This window comes from Toxotes jaculatrix, chromosome 13 (assembly GCF_017976425.1).
Source record: "Toxotes jaculatrix isolate fToxJac2 chromosome 13, fToxJac2.pri, whole genome shotgun sequence".
Taxonomy (NCBI): domain Eukaryota; kingdom Metazoa; phylum Chordata; class Actinopteri; family Toxotidae; genus Toxotes; species Toxotes jaculatrix.
The window spans coordinates 8,498,178-8,521,896 of record NC_054406.1 but is presented as its reverse complement, the minus strand read 5'-3'; the positions used below and the strand labels follow the sequence as shown (position 1 = coordinate 8,521,896).

The following is a 23,719-nucleotide window of genomic DNA, read 5'->3' as shown; positions in this document are numbered from 1 at the left end:
TACCTGGAGACACAAAGTTTGGGCTGTTCGGTATGAAAAGCGACAGTATTTAAATATTGACCACGTCTGTCGTCACTTTGTGTGCGTACTAACGTCAGAGTCACGCAGCCCAGACGCAGAGTATATATTCGAAGAGCCCGCCCTTCCCCCTTCCTTTTCCGCTGTAGGAAGTTAACGTGCCTAAGGTGCTTGGTTCTTCATCCGAAGCTAAGGCCCACAATCCGGCGACTAGCACCGTCAGATTTAGGCATCCGACGCCACAAACATAAAACTAAACATCTACAATGGCCTCCGTGTCCGAGCTCGCCTGCATTTACTCCGCTCTGATCCTCCACGACGATGAAGTCACCGTCACCGTAAGTGTCCCGGTTTATCCCCGACAGCTCAGCCGACATCCCTTCAGTGGACACTGGGGAGCATTGTGGTAGCTGTCAAAGCCCTAAATAGCAAATCTAGGATAGTAATAACTCTGCCGACAAACTGGGATAATCCTATATCTGTGTAAATACGAGTTATTGTACAGGTGTCTCAGCAGTCCAATCTACCGGCCAAAATGGCGCCATGCTTGTTGCTAGTGTTAGGCCACGTTTTTGTATCAGGAGAGCTCCTGTCTGCTTTCTGACACTCCTGTTTTAAATCTACAACATCTGGCTATAGCTGTCGGTACTCGTCACATGTCTAATACATCCAAACCGGTATTATTTATCGATAAGCTATTCACTCACTGGCAGGTGCTAGCTAATGCTAAGTTAGTGAAACTCCAATACTCCGCCTTGCTTTTATTATCAGTAGTATAACCATGCAAACTTCAGTGTTTTAACTTTTGTGTATTACCGGATTGTTTGTGTGTGTCTGCACCGTTTCATTCATCACAGCGCTGCAGTTAGTTGTGTGGCGTTATTCTGACAGGTTGACACACGTGGACGCTGCACAGCATCAATATGAGAGAAAACCACTTCGTAGATTACTGAGTCACAGCTTGTGACTTTTTATTAAACACAAATGTTGCGTTAAAGCAGTAAATCATCTGTGCAAAATCACTAGTGAGACAGCAATAAATTAATATTTTCATTATCACTTATGTATTTTTGCGTTTTTGTTTAAAGTCTGTTGCTAGACAATAGTGAAAAACGTCCGTCTTCAAATCTCTTGATGTCATGGGATCGTTGTAAATTAAACAATAGCCAGTCATCACATTTTTCTGAGCTGGAAGTAGAAAATGTTGCTCTTGCTTCCCGAGAGTTGCAATGATCAGGTAATTCATTGATCAACAGCAGATTAATCAGCATTTAAAGTGATAATTGTTTAGATCTTCTGTTAAGCAAAAATGCCAAAAATTTGTTGGTTCCAGTCTCTCAAATGTGACATTCTGAGGCATTCATTGTAGGACATGATTGTAACTAAATATCTGTGGATTTACCGGTCAGACAAAACAAGACATTTGAAGAAGTGACATTGTAAAGACAGTGCTAGCTGTATAAGGATGAATCAAGTAGATTTTTGTAACAATTACTGTCTTTTGTCAACAGGAGGACAAGCTGAATGCTCTGATCAAGGCTGCTGGAGTCACTGTGGAGCCCTTCTGGCCAAGTCTGTTTGCCAAGGTGAGGGATGGACACACTTGTCAACATTCATATATGAAGTCATATTTCATGGTCATCTTAAGATTGGTGTTAGTTAAATTTTAGGGATGCTGCAAATGCAGGGTTTAGACAGGATTTTTGGAGTACAGTTCACATCAGAATGTTACAGAAGCTGCTGCTGTATACATTAGAATAGAGACAGCCCTGGACAGCATGTGTCCCTTGAATTGATGTCTAAGGCTCTACATGTCCCACAGTCTGGGCCAGTTTAAGGCTCAGTTGACTGTTACAAGAGAATAAATATTAATTCTGTTTAATGGTTAAGTATCTAAACCTGAGTTCCTAAAAGGTGTTATACTCCAGGCCACTGGCAGTGTGTATGAAGTTACAGGAAATGTTCAGCTGAGTGTCTGTTTCATATGACTGTGCTGTGAGAGGTTTTCTGTGTTTTAAAGCAGGTACATTGATATTGTTTATTGATGGTAGTGTATATCAGTGCAATAACATAGCCTTAAGTTATCCGGGCCTCTGCCTCACTCACAAGAATAAATGCTTTTAAATGACATGACACTGACCTGTGACTGTTTTACATGTCGTAGGCTCTGTCCAGCATTGACATCGGCAGCCTGATCTGCAACGTTGGAGCCGGCGGTGGTGCTCCCGCTGGAGCCCCAGCTGCTGGAGTTGCTGCTGCTGCTGGAGACGCCCCAGGTAACTAAGACAGTTAATGATTTAGATTTAGTTTTCTCAAGGAGCATTGAGGCATAACCCATCTCACATCTTTGTCCATGTGTTTGAGCTAGCATGTGTTATCTACATCTTTAACTTAAACCATCAATTATCTGGTTTCCCCCCTGCAGCCAAGGAGGAGGAGAAGAAAGAGGAGAAGAAGGAAGAGTCTGAGGAGTCCGACGACGACATGGGCTTCGGTCTCTTCGACTAAAACAGCTGTTTTTGTAACAAAACACAATAAAAGTACAAAAATGAAGGCTGACTTGTCTGACTCTTACTGTTCTTTCTCGTGATTGTCTCTGATAAAGACAAACCACTTTTTTTCTTCAAAGGAAATTTAACATGAGCAATAGAGTTGGACCGCAACTGGAGCACATTTAACTCATGAATTTGTATGAATTATTATACTAAAGTCCCTGGACATAATTTTTCTGTGCTTGTGGAATATTGGTAAGAACAGAGGGGGAACATAAAGAAACCAATGGACGGTACAGATGGTAGACTGTACACTGTCCACTGTAGGTGTCAAGGTAAGAAATTAAATTGCACAATAAGTAGTTAACTACAGTAATGATATAACTGGGTTATCAATACTGACCCAGCGGAACACTTTTTTTTTTTTTTTTTACGTGACAGTGTGCTTCTGTCTAACAGTTAAAACGCGACTGATCTGAGACTAGGAGGGTTGAGTCTCTGATTTGTATCGTACAGTTTGAAAAATTGTCTTAATTCAAAATTTCCCAAGGTTTCTAACGGGAGCAAACACACCTGATATCTGAAACGAAAAAAAAATCACATAAGGCCGAACCGCGTTTGTGAAGAATAGAAAAGCTTAAGGAAGAGGATGTGCAAGTGACACAAAGATGAGATTTATGGCAGAGACCTTTTTTGAAAGATAGCATATTTTTGTATTTTACACTAGACAGTACTTTAAGGATAAACAGCCATTGGTTGTTCTAACTCTAAATGTGCTCCTAGTTAACCGACCCACCTTTGTTAAAGTGTAGCGCACAGCAGCTTCCCTACGCTTTTCTATGGCAACTGTCCGGGACTGAGACGGTGCTGAGCTGGTCTGACTGTAAAACATTAGTGCTTTTAGAAAACAGTTAGTTAGGGTGTTAAATCCATAGACTGTTAATCTCAACCGACGGTCTGCCCCCTAAAACAGCCAGGAAATAACGTTACAAATGCGGACTCTCGTAACGTTAGCTAACTTTAGCTAACGGTCCCAGATAGCTAAACATTTCATCCCTAGCTCTCCTGCTTCCTGCTACTTAGCATTAGCTCCCGATCCACCAAGAGGAAAAAAGGGTCATAAAACCTTATAGGAACAGCAAACGGATGCCTGAATTTACAAATTATATATCACGATTGTGCTCGACGGTATGAGGATTTATACCCAATGATGCTATTCGATGATCACAGGTTTCCGTAGTGTAGTGGTTATCACGTTCGCCTCACACGCGAAAGGTCCCCGGTTCGAAACCGGGCGGAAACATGTTTTCTTCATGCTTTATACCAATCTCCACTTGATATGTGAGTCATGTATCTCCTCAAGTTTGTCAAACTTCACACAAACTTTTTCATCAAAACAAGAAACGAGTGCCAAATTAAAAGTTAACATTAAAAATAACACCTACTGACTAGGAAAAACGCAATTGTTTTCAAAAGCCACCCGGGATGCTGTTAGAAAAGCAAACCAAGGCCAGGCAGATCAAACTGAGTCACATTACCTGCAAATAAAAGCATTTTTATATCGTTTTCAATCAGAATTTCCCATTTCTCCTCTGGACTACAGCTATTATTACATTCAGCTGTTTTTAATGAGTGGGAATGACACCTGGGTGCTTTACCTGGATCCAGAGCAGGAGGTAGAGTTGAGAGTTGAGTGGAGATGGTGCTCTTGAAGACTCCAGTGTTGTCTTGCTTTCAGGCTTCTGATCATATTTCATAATGATTGAGGCCACCGTGCTCCTGGGAACACTCAAAGCAGCAGGAATAGTTTTACCTTTGCTTTGAGCCATGCCTCACCACAATTTATCACGGCGGTCAACAGATTTTCTCTGATTTCATGGCTTGGTTTTTGTCCTGACATGCAGTGTGAATTGTGAGACCTTGTATACACAGGTGTATGCCTTTCTAAACTATTTCCAATCAACTGATTTTGCCACAGGTGGAGTCCAATCAAGTTCTAATCAAAGCAAACAGGTTGCACCTGACCAAACAAAGGGTCAGAATACTTTTGTAAATGAGATGAAATTTTTAATTTGATGAGATGACAAGTTCTTGATTTTTTGATTGCAAAATTTGTCTGAATCCAAGCACACAAAGATAACACATAAGTAATTCAGCAGATATTACGAATAAAGAAATGTATCTCTCCATTATCTTTTATATATATTTTACAGAGAGAATAAAGGCAGTGAAAGTTAAAAAGCTCAAAAAAAGATGACTGATGAGTTTTTCTGAATGATAACAGTGTTTTTATTTGCTTGGTTTAGCAACTGTACATGTGGCTCCTTCCTGAGAATACTGCTCGCCTCAGGGGAGAGGGAACAGTGGAATGGAGAGAGAATCAGAGAGGGAGGAGAGGAGGACAGAGCATGGGTAACGGAGGGAGAAATGCAGGGTGGCAGACCAGAGGAAGAGCGGGAATAAAGGTATAAATAACTCCAGCAGAGGAGGTAGAAAGACAGAGGACAGGAAGACTGATACAGAAGAAATAAGGATAAATCATGTTGGAGATTAACATTTTAAATTATAAACCATTTGAATAAGGCCTGTGTCCCTCCCCATTTTGATGCATCCATAGGAAAAAAAAAAAAAGTCAAAACTGAGATCCAATTAACTTTCAGTTGTAAATAAAAGCTGTAGCTTTAATTCAACCCCTAATAAAGACTAACAGATTATTATTAATGTTGAATTCTGCTCTAAATATGAACCAACAGAGAGTGTAAATGAGATCTTGCACCGCGTGTTGCTGAGTGAACATCCATGTGAAGACAAACAGGAAAACAGGAACCAAAAACACGACACGACGATGATGCAAGCAACAAAGTAACCAACTAAGAATTTTACACTGAGTTGCTGCTAAAAACAATAAACCAGTATCAGAGTATTTTGAGTGAAATGGTCCTTTTTTCAGTCAATTGCAGCTCATTTTGCACAAGGCGACCTACTGTACAGTGTAATTAGCACCTCCGTGGTAACTTAAAAACGACCCTCGCTCCACCTCTCACCCCTCCACCCCCCTAACACCCCCCCCCCCCCCCCCCCCCACTCCAAGTTTATCCCTCTCCCTTATTCACTAACAACTCATGCTTCTGAAATGTGTTAAAAATATAGCTTCTTTGAATATTTACTATGTAGTTAACTTAAAAAGTGGCCTGTGGCAGTTTTTTAAATCATGTTTTTTTCATAAAAAGACATTTAGTTTGTTCTTCAAAATTCAGCTTTCGTATTTAATTTTTATGCCATGTCTTGATGCCTGAGATAGAGAGATCTAGTGAGGAAGATGGAGAAAGAAAGTGAAGAAATCATGACATTTATGAGCAGCTGTACTGTGAATCAATCATTTTCGCTCATGAGTTTCAAGAGGAAGACTGAAAAACTGACATATTGTAAGAGTCAAGGTTGAAAATAGTAGTAATAATAATAATTAATAGTGATATAAAAGCATGTTTAAACAACAACATTATGAAATCCTCTTCATTATCCTCCTCATTCTGGCTCTTCAGTTCCAGTTGTTACATCCTGTGTACGTGGAGAGTGTTAGTCTTATGTTTTTGTGGCAAGTCATGGTGCGTCCATTCACCAAAATAAATCTGTGCAGTCCTGCAAACGAGCCTCAGAAACCTCAGCTTAATTCTTCAAAGATTAAAAAGTAGTAATGGCTGATTTTTGAGGATACGTGATGGGAGAGAAGAGCGTTTCTCTGGATACAAAAGCAAAAATAATGCGACAAAAGTACAGAACAACACAATATTGACCAAAATGTGACTGATGCCGAAGAGAAAAGGAAGCAATGAATGTTTGAGGGAGGAGGAGAGGGAGCTGATTGTTTCAGTCAGTCATGTCTGCTGTCCATCAGTCAGTTTTTGTTTTTTTTCCATCCATCACTGATATCCGCTGTACTACCTGTGTCCACAGCAACATAATCTCCTGGCCCCCACTCCCCCTCCCCCTCCCCAGGCTTGACTGGATCCTGGGCTAATGCGGGTGGGTCTGGGTGATCATCTTGAGTCGTGATTGGTCGATGACGTCCAGCAGGTTCTTGGCGTCGACTGCGAGGGCGTGAGCTGCCATTAGCATCTGTTTCTTGTAGTCCTTTTGTAAACTGTCCACAAAACAGAAAACAACTGTGAGACCGCTGATGTGAAAACTACCGGTAGACGTCGTTTATCAACACAACGTAAACAGCGTGTCTGTGCCCACCTTGTCATGACGTACTGTTGGGCCAGTTTCATCTTCGCTATTAACTCTGCCAGATCTGAATTCAACAGCTTCTGGGCCATCTCAATCTGTGACAACAGAAATTTAGAAATTGTTGAACAACCAAAGATAATATGTCCATCCTTCAGTCCATATACACCTGTTTACTACACTTCCCACGATTCAGCAGATAGAGTCTTTCTAGCATCTATGAGTGACTTCAGAGTTAGAGCATAAAATATGTTTGCTATGGAGTGTGTGAGTGTATGTGCGTTTACCTCTCTGTGTGTGCTGGCTGGCAGCGCAGGAATCGTCTCATCTACCGTCGCGAGCAGAGTCCTCAAAGCCAGACCCACCTCCTGCCACACACACACACACACACACGTTTTTGCATCGGTCTTCAGTTAACATGCACTTTCACAGACATAAGTTATTTTAAAGTACATGTCTCAATACTTTAAGAAAATAAAAGATGTTAAACAGTGCTGGACAAAGCTCATGTGACAGTAAAGATAAAGCTGTTTCTCTTTCAGAGACTGAATTTGAATCCTACCTTCACCATGGGGACATACTCCTCTGGTGCTGCAGGCTGAATCCTGTTGGACATCTCGATCACAGCTTTAACCAGTCCCGTCACATTCTCATACACTTTGTCGTTAGAACGATCCAAGTTGGCGGTGGGAGGCGGACTGATCTCCTGAGGCTGCAACTGAACCAGAGGAGAAGAGAAATTTAAGTAAAAAGCATTAATTTTGTCTTTTCTCTATTTTTCTGTAAATTATTTTTGACAAATTTGATCTTTAAATGGGAGAAGAATAAGAGAAGAACTGAGTTTTCTGCTGCCAGTGTCAATATAAGCAAGTGTCGTTACACAGACACAACACTGGGAGGCAGCATCTGACTACATAGAGACTAGAGGCACAATAAGGAAGATTAACACACTTACTTACACACTCTCTCTCAAACACACACACACAACCTCCACATCTCATAGGGACCACTTATTATTGTCATGTACATACATTTCTACCTACATACTAGACAGCTTGAAGTTTCTACTGCTACAGACGAGTGTGTAGGTTGTTAGTACAAAGTGACCTATGACCGGTTAATGACAGGAGCTAACTAAACTTCCCTCTAATGACGGCAAACACTGCACGTCTACTAATCTGTGCTACAACACTTACACCAACATTTTGGCTTTATTTTTTCTTCACCAGAAATATTTCTTGCACATGAAAAATTATATTGTATTTATTATTGTTGACATCACCCAAATATAACCAGTGGCTAGGTACATGTATGGTCCTGTATAATTCCTCTGACTGTTAATAGGAACTGGTGGAATAATATAAATAATGATCTTTTCTGTTTCGTCACAATTCTAATAATGATATTTTGCTCTCTCTCTGGTGAAGAAAAATAAAAATTAATTTAGCTTCTCTGCAAAGTGATGATAACTATGAGCTGACTAACTCTACAATGATAACAGACACACACAGATCTGCTTACCCTCCACGGCTATGGGGGGAATGTTGAAGAGAAGGGAGGCAGATGGATGGGGGTTTGATAAGGAAGAGGGTGAAGGAGATTGGGAGTGTGAAAAAGAGGGGAGACAAATGGACGCAGAGTGAAGAAGAGAGAAAAGGAGGATATGAAATAAGAACAAGACGATGGGTGTTAAAAGGAAACACAGAAGATGGAGGGATGTTAACGACAGAGGAGGGAGAAGAAGTAAATGGGGGGAGAGAAGAGGGACAGCACATTAGGCCAAAGCCAACCACAGGCAAGGCATGACATGGCACAGCATGCAACCCATCAGCACAATGCCAAATAGTTTTCAAGTCAAACCAAAAACTATACGCCAGAGTGAGACCAAACCAAGCATGCACGATTAACGCAATTCTGTGATCAAAGAGGCTAAACAGAAGCACAGAGAAGGAATTTTGTTCTCAAAAATGATCTTAATTAGTTACATCTGATCATTTTTAAACTCCTGCCCTTCACAGCCTTGATGCGTTTGTCCCCTTTTTGAGTTTCTGCATATGTACGTGTGCTTATATACCTTGACACCCTCGTTGTAGCTGTCCACAGGGCAGAGACTGGGCAGGTTGCCTAGGTGACCAGGAGCTCCAGGGCGGGGCGGCTTCTTAGGAGGAGCCACATGCTCTGGAAAAAAAGGGGTATGCTAGTATCAGTGGTTTGGAGTAGTCTAGCATGCTAATTAGGATGCATGTTGAAAGTATGATAGTCCTCTCACCTGGTTTCCCTACAGGCTGGTAGATATGTTGGCTTCCACCCTGTGCAGAGACAGAACACACTCAACAAGTTAATACTTTTATTACACAATGTCAAACTTCTTCTTCTTCTTCTTCTTGTTATGTCATTTCACCAAAAAGTTAATAAAACACTAATTTCACATGCCACATTAAGAAAACTGCATTTATAGTTGCTGTTGTGTCCTGAGAAGGACTCAGTGAAGCAATGACATTGTTCAGCTGGTAGGGTGTGAAGCTCAGAACTTGCCTTAGCTTTAGGATGTTATAACTGCACTATAATTTCAGTAAGATGGGACTGTGCAGTACTTCTGGGTTTCCCATGAGCCCTCTGTGGTCATGTGGTTGGTGTGTAGGCAGTGCCCTCTCTGGCACCCAGACAGAAATATTTTCTCTCCGTCTGTCTGTCTGTCTCTCCGTCTGTCTGTGGGGCTGAAAGCTTCTCTCTGCCTCCCTCTTGCACTTTTTCTTTCACTGTCTCCTCCTTTTCTCTCTGTTACTTTTCTCTTCCTCCTTTGTCTTTTTCTCTCCCTTTTCCTCCTTTTAAACCTCGGCATTCCCTCTTCCATCAATATCACAGTGAGTCTGTGATTGAAAAGTCAATCCATTGTCCTTGCAGCTCAACAAAACCAGTTCACAAGCGAATCTACTTTAATTGTAAGTACAAACAAAATGTTCACACACACACAAACAGTGACTGACCGGTGCTTGTAGTGTGCCTTCTTCTCTGTCAATGCTTCCTCTGCTGTTTCTGGACTCTGCCTTCTGCAAGGAAGAGACAGAGACACAAAATGAAAAGGAAAGATTAAATATAAAAAGCATACTTAAGCCTGTGTTTCAGTGCAGTTTCCAGGTAGTTCTAGTTCAGCCATTAAATAAAGTAAATTAAGTAAGCTTTGATTTCAACTCATTCATATTTTATACAAGACTCCATAAGCAAAAACAGTTTCCAAGTCACCTGCAGCCTAGATAAATAAATAGTCTGTGCAAAGCAGCTAATGTACTGGTAGTTAACTTGTAACCAGAAAACACATTTCAACAGATAAATGCACAATTAAACCAGCAAACTGATTTTGCAGACTTCAAACTCCATCTCAACGACCTGCAGTAGCTGCTCATTTTTTACATCTACTTTACATAAAAAAAACATCATTGAACAACATCATTATCATCAAGTCAGTAAGGATGAAGAGCAGCAGATAAACACAACCGAGGTCACAGATAACATCACAACCGCAGTCTGTTTACACATTAACTCCAACAGAGAGAACCAACATCACAAAACTGTCCAACATGACTGCTGCGGATATTTCTCCCTCCCTCTCCTGTCTCTGTTTCAGTACCGTTTTGGTGAAGCACGCCTTGAAGAGATGCATCCTGGGAGAGCAGTGCCTGAAGAAGATGGGAGGAGGAACGCAGAGAGTGGAGGCCATCGAAAGAAGGGCGGAGATAGGGAAGGAAAGTGTGAGAGAAAAAGAGGGGGAGAAAGATGGAAGCGAAGGAAAACTTAAGTCATACAGAGAAAGAGCGACTGAAAAATCAGAGAGGGAAAGAGACCAGATGAAACTGGTGCAGACAGAAAATTGAGAACGCAGAAGACTGCTTGCAGAGACTGAGTGAAATGAACTGAGAAAGACAGAAAAAGTGAGTCAGGGAAGAATGGAGGGGGAGGAAAAGACGGAGGGAGAAAGAGGGAAAGTTTTTCCAGAGGAGGAAAAGCTCCACTGAGCCACAGAGACAAAATCCTGGAGAGGAAAGATCCAACCGCCTCACTCTCCTCTCTGTTTCTCTCCTTCAGCCTGTTTCTCCCTCCCACTCTTTCCATCTCTCTGCATCTCCCTCTCAGTCTTTGTCTCTGACTCTGCTCGTTCCTCCCTCTCCACTGCTCTTGCCAATCCCACTTCCTTTCTCCCTCCTTCTGTCCTCCACTCTTGTTCCTCCTCACAAATTTTCATCTCTTTCTTCTCAGGCCTTACTTTCCTTCTCCCTCTTTGCTTTCTCTTTGCACTTCTCTTCACTCTCCTGTTGATCCTCCTTTCATTTATCACAAAGTTTACTTTCATATTTTAACAGTAGAAATTCACTCCTCCGTTACTTCTGCCATTTACTATTCCAACACACACTGTCTATCAGCTAAGTTTCATCCCTCATTTGTCTCAAGGATTTTTAACCTTGAAATAAATCATTTTAAAGGAGAAACTGATACGAAACCAAAGCTTTCATGTGGATTTCCCTGCTAAATGTGTTGCGTAAGAGTCAGAGCACACACACACAAACAGCTGCTTTTTGTCACTGAGGGTCAATGACATTTTAGGCCAAGGTCTGAACTTATTAAACTTCTAAGAATTACATTTATGAATGATATAAAAATAAAACGAGTGAACAAGTTCTTCGCAAAAAGTGACTTTTAAGACACTTTTTTGAGCAGTTTACTCCTACTTATAGCCAAGTATAGAAGTAACCTCTAAAAGAGACTCTCAACTGATCATATGATTGATCACAAGTATTTTCTGAGGAGGAATAGTCATTCAGAGACAAATATTTAACTTCCATCTTTCCAGTTGTTTTTTTTTTTAAAGAAATCCTTAGATTTTCTCAGTGATATTTCATGCTGCACACTGAAACTTGATTATATTTTTAAGTTGAAGTTAAGTGTTTGAATTCTTTTACATCCTCCGTAGCAAATGACATGAAATTAACAACAACCTGTTACATTTACAGAAGGCAGGAACAAAAGCAGAAACTCTAGACCAAGCATGTCAAAAATACAAATGCATGACAGAGGAGTTTGCAATATCGTCTGCACACTGATTGAAACTGTAACAGACACAAATTCCTTGACTGGAGACAGAGGGTGGGATTTGCAGCTGCGCAGACTGTCACTCATAGAGTTCATAAACCACGCAGCCTTATAAATAATCCATTCACTATTTGTCTTTGTGGTTAAATCAGCTGAGTGTCAGAACTGATTGTCACTGATACTTAGTTTGGTCTGTGGCTCTATTTTCAGCTCCTAGAACCATGACATTATCAGATTAGACCAAGATTAGCAGAAACTTTGAATTCACCACACTGTCTCTTGTTTGTATGGAGGGACTTACGGTCTTAAAACGGTGATACATCATGGGGAACGGAAAGAAATGCCTGGGCAGTAGTTGTTAAGTGTAAAAACTGTGGCTGATAAGTCTTTCAATTAATGGAAGAAGCCATCAAATAATGTGATATTTTAATAACTCCTGTGAGGGATGTTCCCTCTCACGTGTATCTTTCAGTTGGGAGATCAGGGTCAGCAACACTGTGGTGGTCCTGAAGACGCAGATAATTTGGTGAGCCACTAAGAAATGGGTATCATTTTGCATTCTAGCTGAAATAAATCAGTCCTACCACAAGTTTTTGATATGGGAGCATAAAAAAAAAAAAGAAACACATGCCAGAGAAACAATGCCCTTGGCTTAAAGGACCAGTCTGTGTTGCATCTTGCAGTGAGGCTGCAGAGTCACCTGAACCTACACACAGCAGAACCTACAGTGGCTTTCCGGTAGCATAAAAATGGGAAAGGCCCTCTCTAAAGCCAGGGTTTGTTTTGTCCATTCAGGGCTACTGTAGAAACATTGCACTGCCACATGCTCCATGGAAGCGGACCCTCTCCCTATGTAGATGTGAAGGGCTCATTCTAAGCTAAAGAAAACACAATGATTCTTAGTTTCAGGTGATTATACACATAATTATGCAAATTACATATTCATGAATATTACATTCAATTTCTGCCAATAGATTCCCATAAATTCTTCACATTGGACCTTTAAAATATCACACATAAGATATTAGCAATTCACTCTGCCAGGTCTGTCCAGAGAAATTTCCTGTTCTCTGTCTCCTGTACAGCAATAAATGTGCCTTTCAAACCAGCTGAGTGGTACCAGCTATACCAGTAAAAAAAGGATGATAGATAAAAAGATGGGACACTGCTTCCCAACACTCATCATTCATCTGTGTTTTTCCCTCTCTTTCTGTCCTTCAGATCTCCTACTCCTGGCTCAAAAATGAAAACAGCCCATCAGGGCAAGAGGAAAAACAACCTGACCTGAAGAGAGAAGAAAAACAGACTTGTTTTGCAAAGGCAGTGATTTGGCTCCTTTTGGGGGATATTTCAGTGTCTGATGAGATAAATCAAACGCAGCTCGGCCAGTTCAAAAATCTGAAAAAGATATTCTTCAGCTCATCTGGCAGCAGTGATACACATAGAGATGCTTTCCTACTTGGAAAAAGTGCAAACCAAAACCAAATCTTCATGTCTGCGTTTAAATATTTGTTGTTCTTGTTGATCCATACTGTCAGCTCTGACAACTACAGCTTATGACACTCTTACAACACTCTGTAGTTTGTATTACTCACGTAGGGGATTTAGTGTGTTTGTGCATACTTTTAGGTTTGCTTTTTATGCAGTGGTGTGACCACTTTGATCATGGTGACCGCGGTTGCTCTCCTCTGTAAAAGAAATATTAACTTCTGCTAACTATCAGTAAATGACAACAACATTACTCGGCAAGTAGCCAGTCAAAAAGCAGTGCTGCCACAAAATTTCCAAAACCCATAGTCAGACTCACCACAACTGAATAATACCCACGTTAAAAAATACGAGAAATTGCCTTGCCCTATTTTTAAGAGGAGATTTTTCTCATAATATGCAGGAGTCCACAACTGTGAAGAATTGCCTGCAGGTTAATATTTCTGATGTTTGCATGTGTGTATGAGTGTTACCATGAAGCTCTCCTCCTGCTCCAGCCACCGCTGGTCATCCTCCATCTGTTGCTGCTGCATCATCAGCCTCTCCTCCATCAGAGCCTGGCCCACACATCCACTGTCCTGTAGAAAACATGGCTGCTTAAATATGCATCCTCGCTGTTGTTCTTTAAAATTCAGTCACACTACATAAAGTCAATTATTTGCAATTTCAGGGTTCAGGCAGAACATTTTCCTGACTGCTATTTTATTCCACTGCACAGAGCACTCTTTGGTTTGCCTGAAAAAACAGCTTCACCAAAAGGCTGAAGTAACAGCACCTCATTACCATAAAGTAACCTGCTACGTTTAATCAAAATGAAAATTTAATGACATAATTGTGCTTGTTTTGATTTGTGGCACGCTGCGGCACGTTTTACACTAATGGACATAGTATGGTTTGAGTGGCTGAGATGTCAGCCGATGAAAATGTGAAACTGTGCGCTCTAACCCCTTCATGGGAAAATATAACATGTAATTTCAATGAGTTTTCTCTGTCAAATGTATGTGTGCGCGTACCTCCATGCTCGGGTTCCATAGTGCAGTGTGCTCAGGTCTGTGCTGATTCCAGGAATCGGAAGGAGGGTAGCTGCCTCCTACTCCTCCTACACCACCATGAGCTGATGGCTGGAGGTGGATTTGGTGGACAGAGAGAGAACGAGAGGGGCGGACAGAAAGCAGGAACACAAAGTTAATAATGTAATAAAAAATGAACAATGTTTTACAGTAAAGACTTGTTTCTACTTGACACTTCTGCAACACTTGAAAAACAGGAAATGCATTCAGTGATCAATTCATGATTCCCATTCTTCTATCTTGCTGAAACACTGAATTAAATAGAAGGAGAAAATATGTGAAACACATATAAAGCTTTAGGTAGTAAACAAGTATGTTACCTTAAAAAAGACCAGAGGACTTCAAACTTTATCGTTTCTTTGCAAGTTACTATACTTGTTTGGTATTTTAAGATCACGAATACGTCTTATAATTATCTGATATTTCCATTGAGATGGCATCTAATTCTCTCTCCCTCCCTGCCTGGGTGATGAAAAAAAAACGCAATGATTATTGGGCAAACTTTCACTTAGTCCTGCTTCAGTAAACACCAACTACTAATTAAATAATAATACTTGCATCAACACTTATAATATTATAATGTTATTAATAATACTTAAATTAAGCATACTGGATTAACTTTAATCACAAGCCATGATTTGGCATGGGAAATCAAAGAATCTTGTGACCACTTCAAGTGAAGTCTAGAGTGTAATACATGTTACCATAATATACAGATGTTTTTCTAACTCGTGATATGATCAAGTTTGACTTATACAGCAGTTAAAATTATACAGTCCATAAAAGGACAGGGGAGAGAGTGCAGCTTATCTCCATAAAAGCTGAAGAATGGCTTTGATTCATGTGCACACTTGCACTTCTATCTCTGTGAGGACCAGTATGAGTTATAGACCTTACTGTTAGAAGACATTTTGGCCTGTCCTCAATTTCTGACGTACCTTTGAAGGGCTGTTTGAGGGTTAAGACTTGGTTTTAGGGTTCAGGTTAGAATTAGGTTTAGGTTAGGGTTAGGCTAAGGGCTGGGGTTAGAAAGAGTGTCCTCACAAAGATAGAAATACAAGGTTTTTTTGTGTGTGTGTGTGTGTGTGTGTGTGTGGCTTTTAGCACTACAGGAAATGCCTGCTGTCTGCTCGGTTTATGAGCAGAGGAATAACTGCACTGAAAGTCTCCCTCATTTTCTCTCTCGCCACATTTCTCTCTCTGACTTTGACACATGCAGCACACGCTCACTGTCCTCCAACACTGTCTGTCCTAACTTTACTCAGACTCTGTACTGAGTTTACTGGGTTGGCCTTTACTGTGATGACAGTATTCAACCTGGACATTTCAGAGACCAAGATCACTTTTATAGTTAAAAGGTTGATTTAGTGAACCTGACAAGATACTTTCCAGCAATATAAGACAGAAATTTATTGATTTGTTTTTAAGCTTTCAGATGAATGCATTTTTTTTTTTTTTTAATGGCATTTTTGATTTAATTCTTTTCCTGCACTTTTTCCAGACATAATCTTCCTCACTGAATTTAAGGAACTTAGTCAGGGTTAGGTTTTGTGTTTTTGGTGACTGACACATTGCTCACACTCTTCCAGGACACATTTCCTTTGCATAAACATGATCATTTATCTCTGCTTCAAATAAAATGTAGACATGGAAATGGCAGATTCTGAAAACAAGACAACTGTGTAACAGTATGTACTGAACGTTTTGACTCAACAGCAGTCTTATTCAATTTATCTCCAAACTTTTCCTTACCTTTTGCTATTAGTGTAAAATGACCTGACACCTGTGTGTGTGTGTGTGTGTGTGTGAGTGTGTGTGTGTGTGTGTGTGTGTGTGTGTGTGTGTGTGTGTGTGTGTGTGTGTGTGTGTGTGTGTGTGTGTGTGGCCTTACCGGAAAGTGGTTAAGTTGTGGGCTGGAGAAGAAGCCTTCACTGGAGCGAGGACTGGGGTAACCTGGTCTACTGGGCTATAGACAGAAAAATAATAGTTTGTTTCTGTTTACTACCCATTTCAAACATATGTACAGAAATACAAAAAAAATGACAATTAGAAAACAGCAGTAAGAGAAAAAGGTTAATAAGAAAGTTACTGAGTCTTACTTTAGGCGGTGCTTCGTCAGACCCTCCAGAGTCCCAGGACACAGTGACCTGTCTCCTCATCTCCATTCGAAGTCTCTCCTCTTGTTGCATCTTCTCTTCCTCCAGTATGGTGCTACACAAATTATACACATCACAATCAAAAGACAGGACTCATCTTAATAAATGGTCCGTTTCTTCATTTTAATAGGTGTATCTTCCAACAGGTTTTTCAGTAAAAACAAAGCTCGTGGTAATTACACCATAGTATTGCTGTTAGATGCTGTACAGAGGAACATTAATAAGAAGTAAATATATATAAATATATATATCTGTTAACATAAGCAAAATCACATCCTGGACATGCACAGACAAACACACAAAAAAATAATCTAGTATTACCTGAGCTGTGTTTTCAGTTCGGTGAATCGTGGTCTCTTGCTGGGATCATATGACCAACATTTGGTCATCAAGCTGTAGAGGGTGGGCGGGCACTGAGGAGGCATAGCCAGTCGCTCGCCGTTTTCTATCCTGCCAATCACGTCATTGTTCTTCACCCCCTGGAAGGGCTTAATGCCGTACATCAAGATCTCCCACATGCACACACCTACAAAGTCAAAGAAGGTTTTGTTTAAGACATACAGTGACAGACAAGAACACAAATGTCAGACAAAGACACAAATATTAGCGGCTCTGGAAGAAATAGTGTAGTAAAAGACTGTTTCTTTGACCATAACCAACACACAGACACACAGATGAGCTTACCAAACATCCAGACATCACTCGCAGAGGTGAATCTTCTGAAGTTGATAGATTCAGGTGCCATCCACTTGATAGGAAGTTTACCTTTAGAAGCTGAAATGGCGACAGATACAGATGACTACAAATTACCTGCAGATTGACGATTATCTATGGAGCACAGAGTGGTTTTCACAACTACAATAAATCTGTAACTGGCTTTATTGTCAATTTTCCAGAAATTACAAAGTTAGAGATGAGAAGAAGGAACTGTTAAATTAAAATGCCAAACAGGCGACTGCTGTCAAGATAAACTGTAGTACCCTGATGTCACCAGTAGATGAGGGTAAAGTACAGGCAACTAGAAAAGACTGGCAGTGGCACACAACGAGAAATGTTACTGGGACTAGGAGTACAGACTAGGTCAGCACTGCTCACTTCTATTAAGCAACAGCATGAAACAAACAAATGCCAGTCTGTAGTGTTTAGGTGGTAACATGTAACAGTGTGGAAGGTTAGGACATTAAAAACTGACTTTAAAATACAAATGAATCAATGTTCATTGTCACAAAAAGCTGTGTGCTGTATATGTGTGTGGGTTTTAATGTGCATCCGATTCATTACCTTTGTAGTAAGAGCTGTCTTCCATGTATCTTGACAGACCAAAGTCTCCGAGCATCACACAGTCGACTGAAGAGACCAGCACGTTACGGGCTGCGATGTCCCTTTAAGGCAAAAAATAGCTGTGGTTAGGCCAGAATCACCGACGTTACCTGACATTTCTTTGATGCTAAATTTTCATCAGAGAACAGGAGATATGTGCTGTGAATAACCACAGCTGTGTCTGCTCAGAGTGCATACATGTCCTTTGCAGACATCACTTTTAAGAAACTTATAAAGCATATACCACCCTCAAACATTCACATGCAAGAAAACAAAAACATTTTGCCTTTGATAGATATGAAAGCCTGATGTCAAGATTATGATTCAAGTCAGTTTTAACAAACCAAAAAAACATTGTTCTGCTTTTCTTCTTTTTTTTTTTTTTTTTTTTTTAGAATGGAAAACCTTTGAGACTCTCCTGGTAGATTAGTAAAAACCTTTATATCATATCTGGTAATAAAAATAATATGAATCCAGTGTATTCAAACATAATCTGAGGCCAGTTATTTCTCAGTGAGGATCTTTCTAATCTTTTGTGTGTGTGTGTGTGCGTGTGTTCACCTGTGTACAAAGCGTTTGCTCTCCAGGTAGGCTAGTGCCGTACTGAGCTGGTAGGCAAACAGAATGAGAGTGGCCAGGTCCAGACTGTACTTCCTCACCTGAAGGAATGAGCGTAACTGCAGAAAAATAATGAGAGAGAGAGAGAGAGAGAGAGAGAGAGAGAGAGAGAGGATGGACAGAAACACAGAGATGTCGCGTTGAGAGGTTTTGTAGAGAATAGATAGTACAGATACTATGTTAATGCATGTCCCCACACACTGACAATGGTCTGCCAGCAAAACCTTGCTTCACTGAAGTATTTGAATAATTATAAGGCCTTTTCAGGTTTCTGGCTTCTTAGGCTTCTTAGGCACCTGCTATCAAAACAGCTTCTTTTGTATACTCACAAGAAGTGAACCACTCTCTTACACACAAAGGGCACAAAGAGCCTCAAGTGTACCTCTCCAAGAGTGCAGAGCTCCATGATGATCCACACCGGGTTCTCCGTGATCACTCCGATCAGCTTAACAATGTGAGGGTGGTCAAACTGACGCATTGTCACTGCAGGGAAAACACAACCACGCTCGAACCTCAGTATGCGATCATGAAATGAGTCATAGTATTCTAATGAGTCATGCTCACACACACAAAAACAGTCATACAAATAGAGTGTGGTCTTACATGCTTCTTGCAAGAACTTTTCTCTCACACTGTCTGAGGTACAGTTCTTACAGGTCTTTATGGCGACAGGTAGAGCTGGTTTGTCCTGCACAACACACACAGTACACAAGTTAGAAGATAAGCAGTGACACAATGCAGAACTGAGAGATATTTTGTTGGGATATATATTTATAGTTTTAATGCAATGCATAGACAAGCTGTCACAAGTACTTGACTAATTTTGTTTATATTTGTACTTGTTGTTAAGGTGTGCCAATGCTTCAGTGTACATGTGAGCCTTTCTACATACCGGGCTGTTATATACTCCTTGGTGTACATCTCCAAACTGACCCTCTCCAATGCAGCGACCTAACTCTATCCTGTCCCTCTGGATCTCATAGTCCCGTGCTAAGAGAGACAGAGAGGAGGGGAATAAAAAAAAAAGAGAACAGAAGTGGAAAGAGTGAGAGAGGTATATTCACCTGCTGTTTTTCATACACTGGAAAGACCCATCACATTTGACATGCTTCTCTCTTCGACCACATGGATGGGGCTTACCGAGATAAGACAGGGTGGTAGCACATAATTGTTTTCAACAACAGAAAATTAAGTTAAAATATTAAGATAATTTTAAGACATTTTGAAATGATCTCTAACTTTCTACCCACCAAATTATTGTCCTTTTTGGTAAACCACATCCACTGGCAATAGGGTTGTACTAAAATAAAACCCTTACTAACACACCTCTAAAGACACAAACCTTGACTTGACATGCACACTGCAATACAAAACTGTAAACATACCAACATATAGTAGACTCACTTAACAGGCAAATTTAAGGCTCATAAACACTCTGTGTTCACATGCACCAGATTCCCATTATTATTTCTGTTTCTTCCTGTACTGATGTAGAAAAAATAGGATGCAAGAAAACACTTATACATGTACTTTTGAATAAGATCATCAATCGAAGTAAAAACCTGCAGTGCACTATACATGTAAACATTAAGAGCCCATATGTAAAACAGAGAAGATCATTTTTAGACAAATGTTCAACATACTTTTATAAACAGGATCCCAAGTGTGTTCAATTTGGTCTTTGCTTTGCAGTAAACTTTTAATACTCAGTTGAGTACGTCCAAAAGAATTTAAATGAGCTGTTTGTTTTTGCAACTGACATCCACATGCTTTGACATTATAACTTTGACATTCATGTGTTCGCATTATTTCCGCCTTGTTGAGAAAGTCATGAAGCATTTCTACATATTTCTACGAGGTGTACTAAAGTCAGCTGCCAACCATTCGCTATAAACATGGACTAAAAACTGACTTCCCGAGGTTCATGCAGGACACTGACCAACATGAAAAAGTTTACTTATCTGTTGGGCTAAACAAAGTCCGGCTACTTGACTCAACCCACAGATAAACACAGTAAAATCACAACAGCATAACCAAACCACATTCCTTTATAAGGAGATTTACTGCTGTTAATCCATACAGCAATTCACTTGCAGGAAATTAATAACAGTTTCAAACAAAAAGAACCCACAAACGAACCCACAGAGAAAAAAAAACAGAAAAAAACACATCTGACCGTAATACTAAATCACAATAAAGAAATAAAAATGTCACAGCCACCATGATGGTGAAATGAGAACCAAGCCAATACACAATGCAAATCATTGCAAGGTGGTTTAGCTCGTTTCCAAATTCTGATTTAACTATTAATAAAATAACATCTTGCATTGTTTATAGATTGGCTCTCCATTTCATTTCCAACACCAGACCCAGATGAACTGCAGTCCACAAAAACACCAACGACCACACGTCAACAACAAGTTGGATATTAGATGCCTTGAGTCTTGGCATTTTTCTTTGCCAGGTACTAATGGTGAAAGAAAAAACATCCTACACTGGTTCCCAACTACTAAAAAAAAAAGCCACCTCACTGATACAGTTACCCATGAAAATCAATGGGTGTTGCTTGTGTTAAATTAACAGAATAAGTTGCAGATAGCTTTCAGAATAATGGCGCAAATCTGTTTCTACAATTTAGACAAGTGCCTGGCAAAGAAAAACATTTAAAAAATAAAATCTAAAATACCAAGCCATTTTGGTAGGACAGGATGAGACAAAGACAGGCAATTTTACCTTCAACTATTCCATAGCTCACTGTGTTGGCGATGGGAAGAAGAGGAAGAAAGAGAAAAGAGGGGGAGAGCCAGACAGCTGCTTTAAGTTTGAAAATAGCTCAGAAAACACACACACGCACATATACAGACAAAGATGACTGACCCATTTTGTTCTCTATCAAATGTTTGGTGAATAAATAAGTTAATGAATGAAAAACTGAACTGATGCCGCCACAGAACGATTAAAAGAACAGGTTGGCTTTATAGCTATTACCGTTATACAGCTTCATTTTATACATAGAGCAGACAGACAGTATGACATGAACACACATACAAACTCAGTCACAGAGCAGGAAAATGTCAGAAGTCTACTTAGAGGAAGTCTGCTCGGAGAACAAAAAAAGCAAAGCCAAAAAGACAAAGAAATAAAGCCGGACAAATATAGCAAGGCAGGGAAAGATAGAAGAAGACTGTGGGAGGAAAGAAGAACACAGTCCATTTTCAACGTTGGCCCCGTAATCAAATACATGAGTAAACTGCACTGGGCCAAAACATCAACTTAAAAAGAATTGGAACAGAGGGCTAAAGCCACCGTTATTAACAGGGGCAACCAGGCAAACTTAGCAGCACGTACAGGGCTCTGACTAACGTGAATGAATTTGACAGATGTAATATGTCTCCATGAACCACATGAGTTGTAGCCTCTATGACCTCCAGCCAGCGTCTCCACTGTTTATATAAGACAGTGAAACTGGGCTAAATTTGATTAGCCGCTACCTAACCAAATGTGGTTTAATGCAACTTCTCTAACTCCAAGAGTGAGTGTGTTTCTTGGAAAAGATTCACACCACACTCATTTTGTTAGACAGCAGGACGAAATGAATGTTTGTCTGAGAGAGTAAGCATTTGACAGAAGAATAACAGTGAAACAGTTACTTCATAGTTCTCTTGTGCCAGTGCAACAGAAGCCGATTTCTTTAGTATAAATATTTTAGTTGGTAGATGAGGCTGAAAGATGAGATGGAGTAAGTTACTTACTGGAGGGCATGGTGTATGTGTCCTCTTCATCAACTATCTCCGCATAGTCATCGGTCTCTGTAACATTACACATAAACAAAAGGTGTAAAATAAAACTAAAAACGCATGAAAACAATAAGAGAAAACACACACAGGCATATGTCTAAAATAACACAAGTACACAAACAGAACAATCGTGCACATGTTCCTTGATTTACCGTGCGTCCACTATGGTGTGAAGGATCCCTGATAGAGTCAAACATGTGCGCAGCAAAAATTAAAACTGCACAAAAAACTTCAAAATAAAGCAGCTAACTTTTAAAACGAACTCAGTTTCGACAACTCCTGCGCAAAGCAACACCCACGTAGCTCCTCTCTCTCTCTCTCTCTCTCTCTCTCTCTCCCTCTCTTTCCCTCTCACACACACACACACACATACACACACACACTTGGCGGAGAATGTCAGCTGAGCATGTGTTGTGCATATCTGTCTGTGTGAGAGCAGCTGGGGTGCAGGGAGTAGCTGTGGTGGTGATGGAAACAAAGACAGAAAGGAGAGACAAGGGAGACAAACAGAAAACAAAAGACAGAACACGAAAGAGAAACCAAGATAAAAGACAGAAAGAGGGAGAGGAACACAGAGAAGAAGAAAAAGAAATAGTGTGTCTAGCTGTCAGGTAGCATTTAGGGTAAAATCTGTGCAGAATCTGACAGATAGGCAGAGAAAGAGAGGGGGGAGAGAAGAGAGCCAGCAGGAAACAGAGAGGGAAAGATGGACAGAGTCTATCCTAACCAGATGGTGGTGTTTAAAATAAAATCAGTGTGCAGACTCAGCTGTTGGAAACGAGAGTCAAACATCTGCTGTCCTGAACGCTCCCCTCACAGCTCTGCTTTAGATTTATCAGGCTCGGTGGGAACGTGTCCCCACAATGATCAGAAATCCTGTGACTAATTTTCTCGAGAAATTTGCCCACAACCTGCCATGTAGAATAAGCTGAAGAAAGCTCAACTGGACAGCTGTTTGACTGTTCATGTAAAAGAGCCTGAATAAAACACTGGATATTTGCCAATGCAAAGGAGCCTGACTAGTGCTTACTATTATATTTGTGCCTAAAGATATGCTTTTTTTGTTGCATTCTTGTCAAGAGTTAGATGAGGACTTTGAGGAAGCAGTTAGCTTAGCTTAGCATAAATACTGGACACTTGGAGAAACAACTGGTCTGGCTCTGTCTAATGATAAAAAAAATGCCTAAAAGTATCTCTAAAGCTTCTTTCTAAAGCAAAATGACAATTCCATAACAAATGTTATATCTAGTCTAATCTTGAGGCAGAGCCAGGCCAGCTGTTTCCCCCTGCTCCCAGTCTTTATGCTATACTAAGCTAAGTAGCTAATGGCTGTAGTCTCATATTTAAAGGACAGACATGAGGGTAGTGTCAACATTCTCATTTTACTCTCTGCAAAAAGGCAGCTTATTTATTTCACAAAACATCCACCAAAACATCCTTTACTCCTT

General features: G+C 40.4%; 2 protein-coding genes and 1 non-coding gene across 13 annotated transcripts in view; 2 read left to right on the top strand and 1 right to left on the bottom strand.

The window, feature by feature from the left end:
- The first annotated feature begins 141 nt into the window (after positions 1-141).
- Positions 142-2,571, top strand: rplp1 (ribosomal protein, large, P1). The gene is made up of 4 exons (XM_041052579.1): positions 142-356; positions 1,530-1,604; positions 2,183-2,294; positions 2,444-2,571. Exons 1-4 carry the CDS (start codon positions 285-287, stop codon positions 2,524-2,526), a joined length of 342 nt encoding a protein of 113 aa, XP_040908513.1. The 5' UTR covers positions 142-284; the 3' UTR covers positions 2,527-2,571.
- Positions 2,572-3,740: 1,169 nt separating this feature from the next.
- On the top strand, positions 3,741-3,813 carry trnav-cac. Its single transcript has one exon. It is a non-coding gene; the product is annotated as a tRNA-Val (tRNA).
- A 975-nt stretch (positions 3,814-4,788) lies between these two features.
- Positions 4,789-23,719, bottom strand: part of ptk2aa (protein tyrosine kinase 2aa) — a 56,456-nt gene continuing 37,525 nt past the window's right edge. For 5 of the 11 annotated variants that reach the window (XM_041052543.1, XM_041052544.1, XM_041052537.1 and 2 more), the window contains 20 exons: positions 22,227-22,283; positions 21,208-21,228; positions 19,367-19,464; positions 19,078-19,162; positions 18,857-18,957; positions 18,418-18,533; positions 17,818-17,918; positions 17,221-17,310; positions 16,858-17,062; positions 16,480-16,591; positions 16,272-16,346; positions 14,324-14,431; positions 13,784-13,888; positions 9,725-9,787; positions 9,007-9,046; positions 8,812-8,915; positions 7,300-7,455; positions 7,025-7,105; positions 6,750-6,835; positions 4,789-6,651 (listed from right to left, as the gene is read on the bottom strand). In XM_041052543.1, the coding sequence (XP_040908477.1) occupies positions 6,525-6,651; positions 6,750-6,835; positions 7,025-7,105; positions 7,300-7,455; positions 8,812-8,915; positions 9,007-9,046; positions 9,725-9,787; positions 13,784-13,888; positions 14,324-14,431; positions 16,272-16,346; positions 16,480-16,591; positions 16,858-17,062; positions 17,221-17,310; positions 17,818-17,918; positions 18,418-18,533; positions 18,857-18,957; positions 19,078-19,162; positions 19,367-19,464; positions 21,208-21,228; positions 22,227-22,283 (1,931 nt within the window). In that variant the 3' untranslated portion in view covers positions 4,789-6,524. Of the gene's footprint in view, positions 6,652-6,749; positions 6,836-7,024; positions 7,106-7,299; positions 7,456-8,811; positions 8,916-9,006; positions 9,047-9,724; positions 9,788-13,783; positions 13,889-14,323; positions 14,432-16,271; positions 16,347-16,479; positions 16,592-16,857; positions 17,063-17,220; positions 17,311-17,817; positions 17,919-18,417; positions 18,534-18,856; positions 18,958-19,077; positions 19,163-19,366; positions 19,465-21,207; positions 21,229-22,226; positions 22,284-22,423; positions 22,578-23,719 lie in introns of those variants that run through there. The other 6 variants (XM_041052538.1, XM_041052541.1, XM_041052545.1 and 3 more) reach the window with 5 other exon arrangements.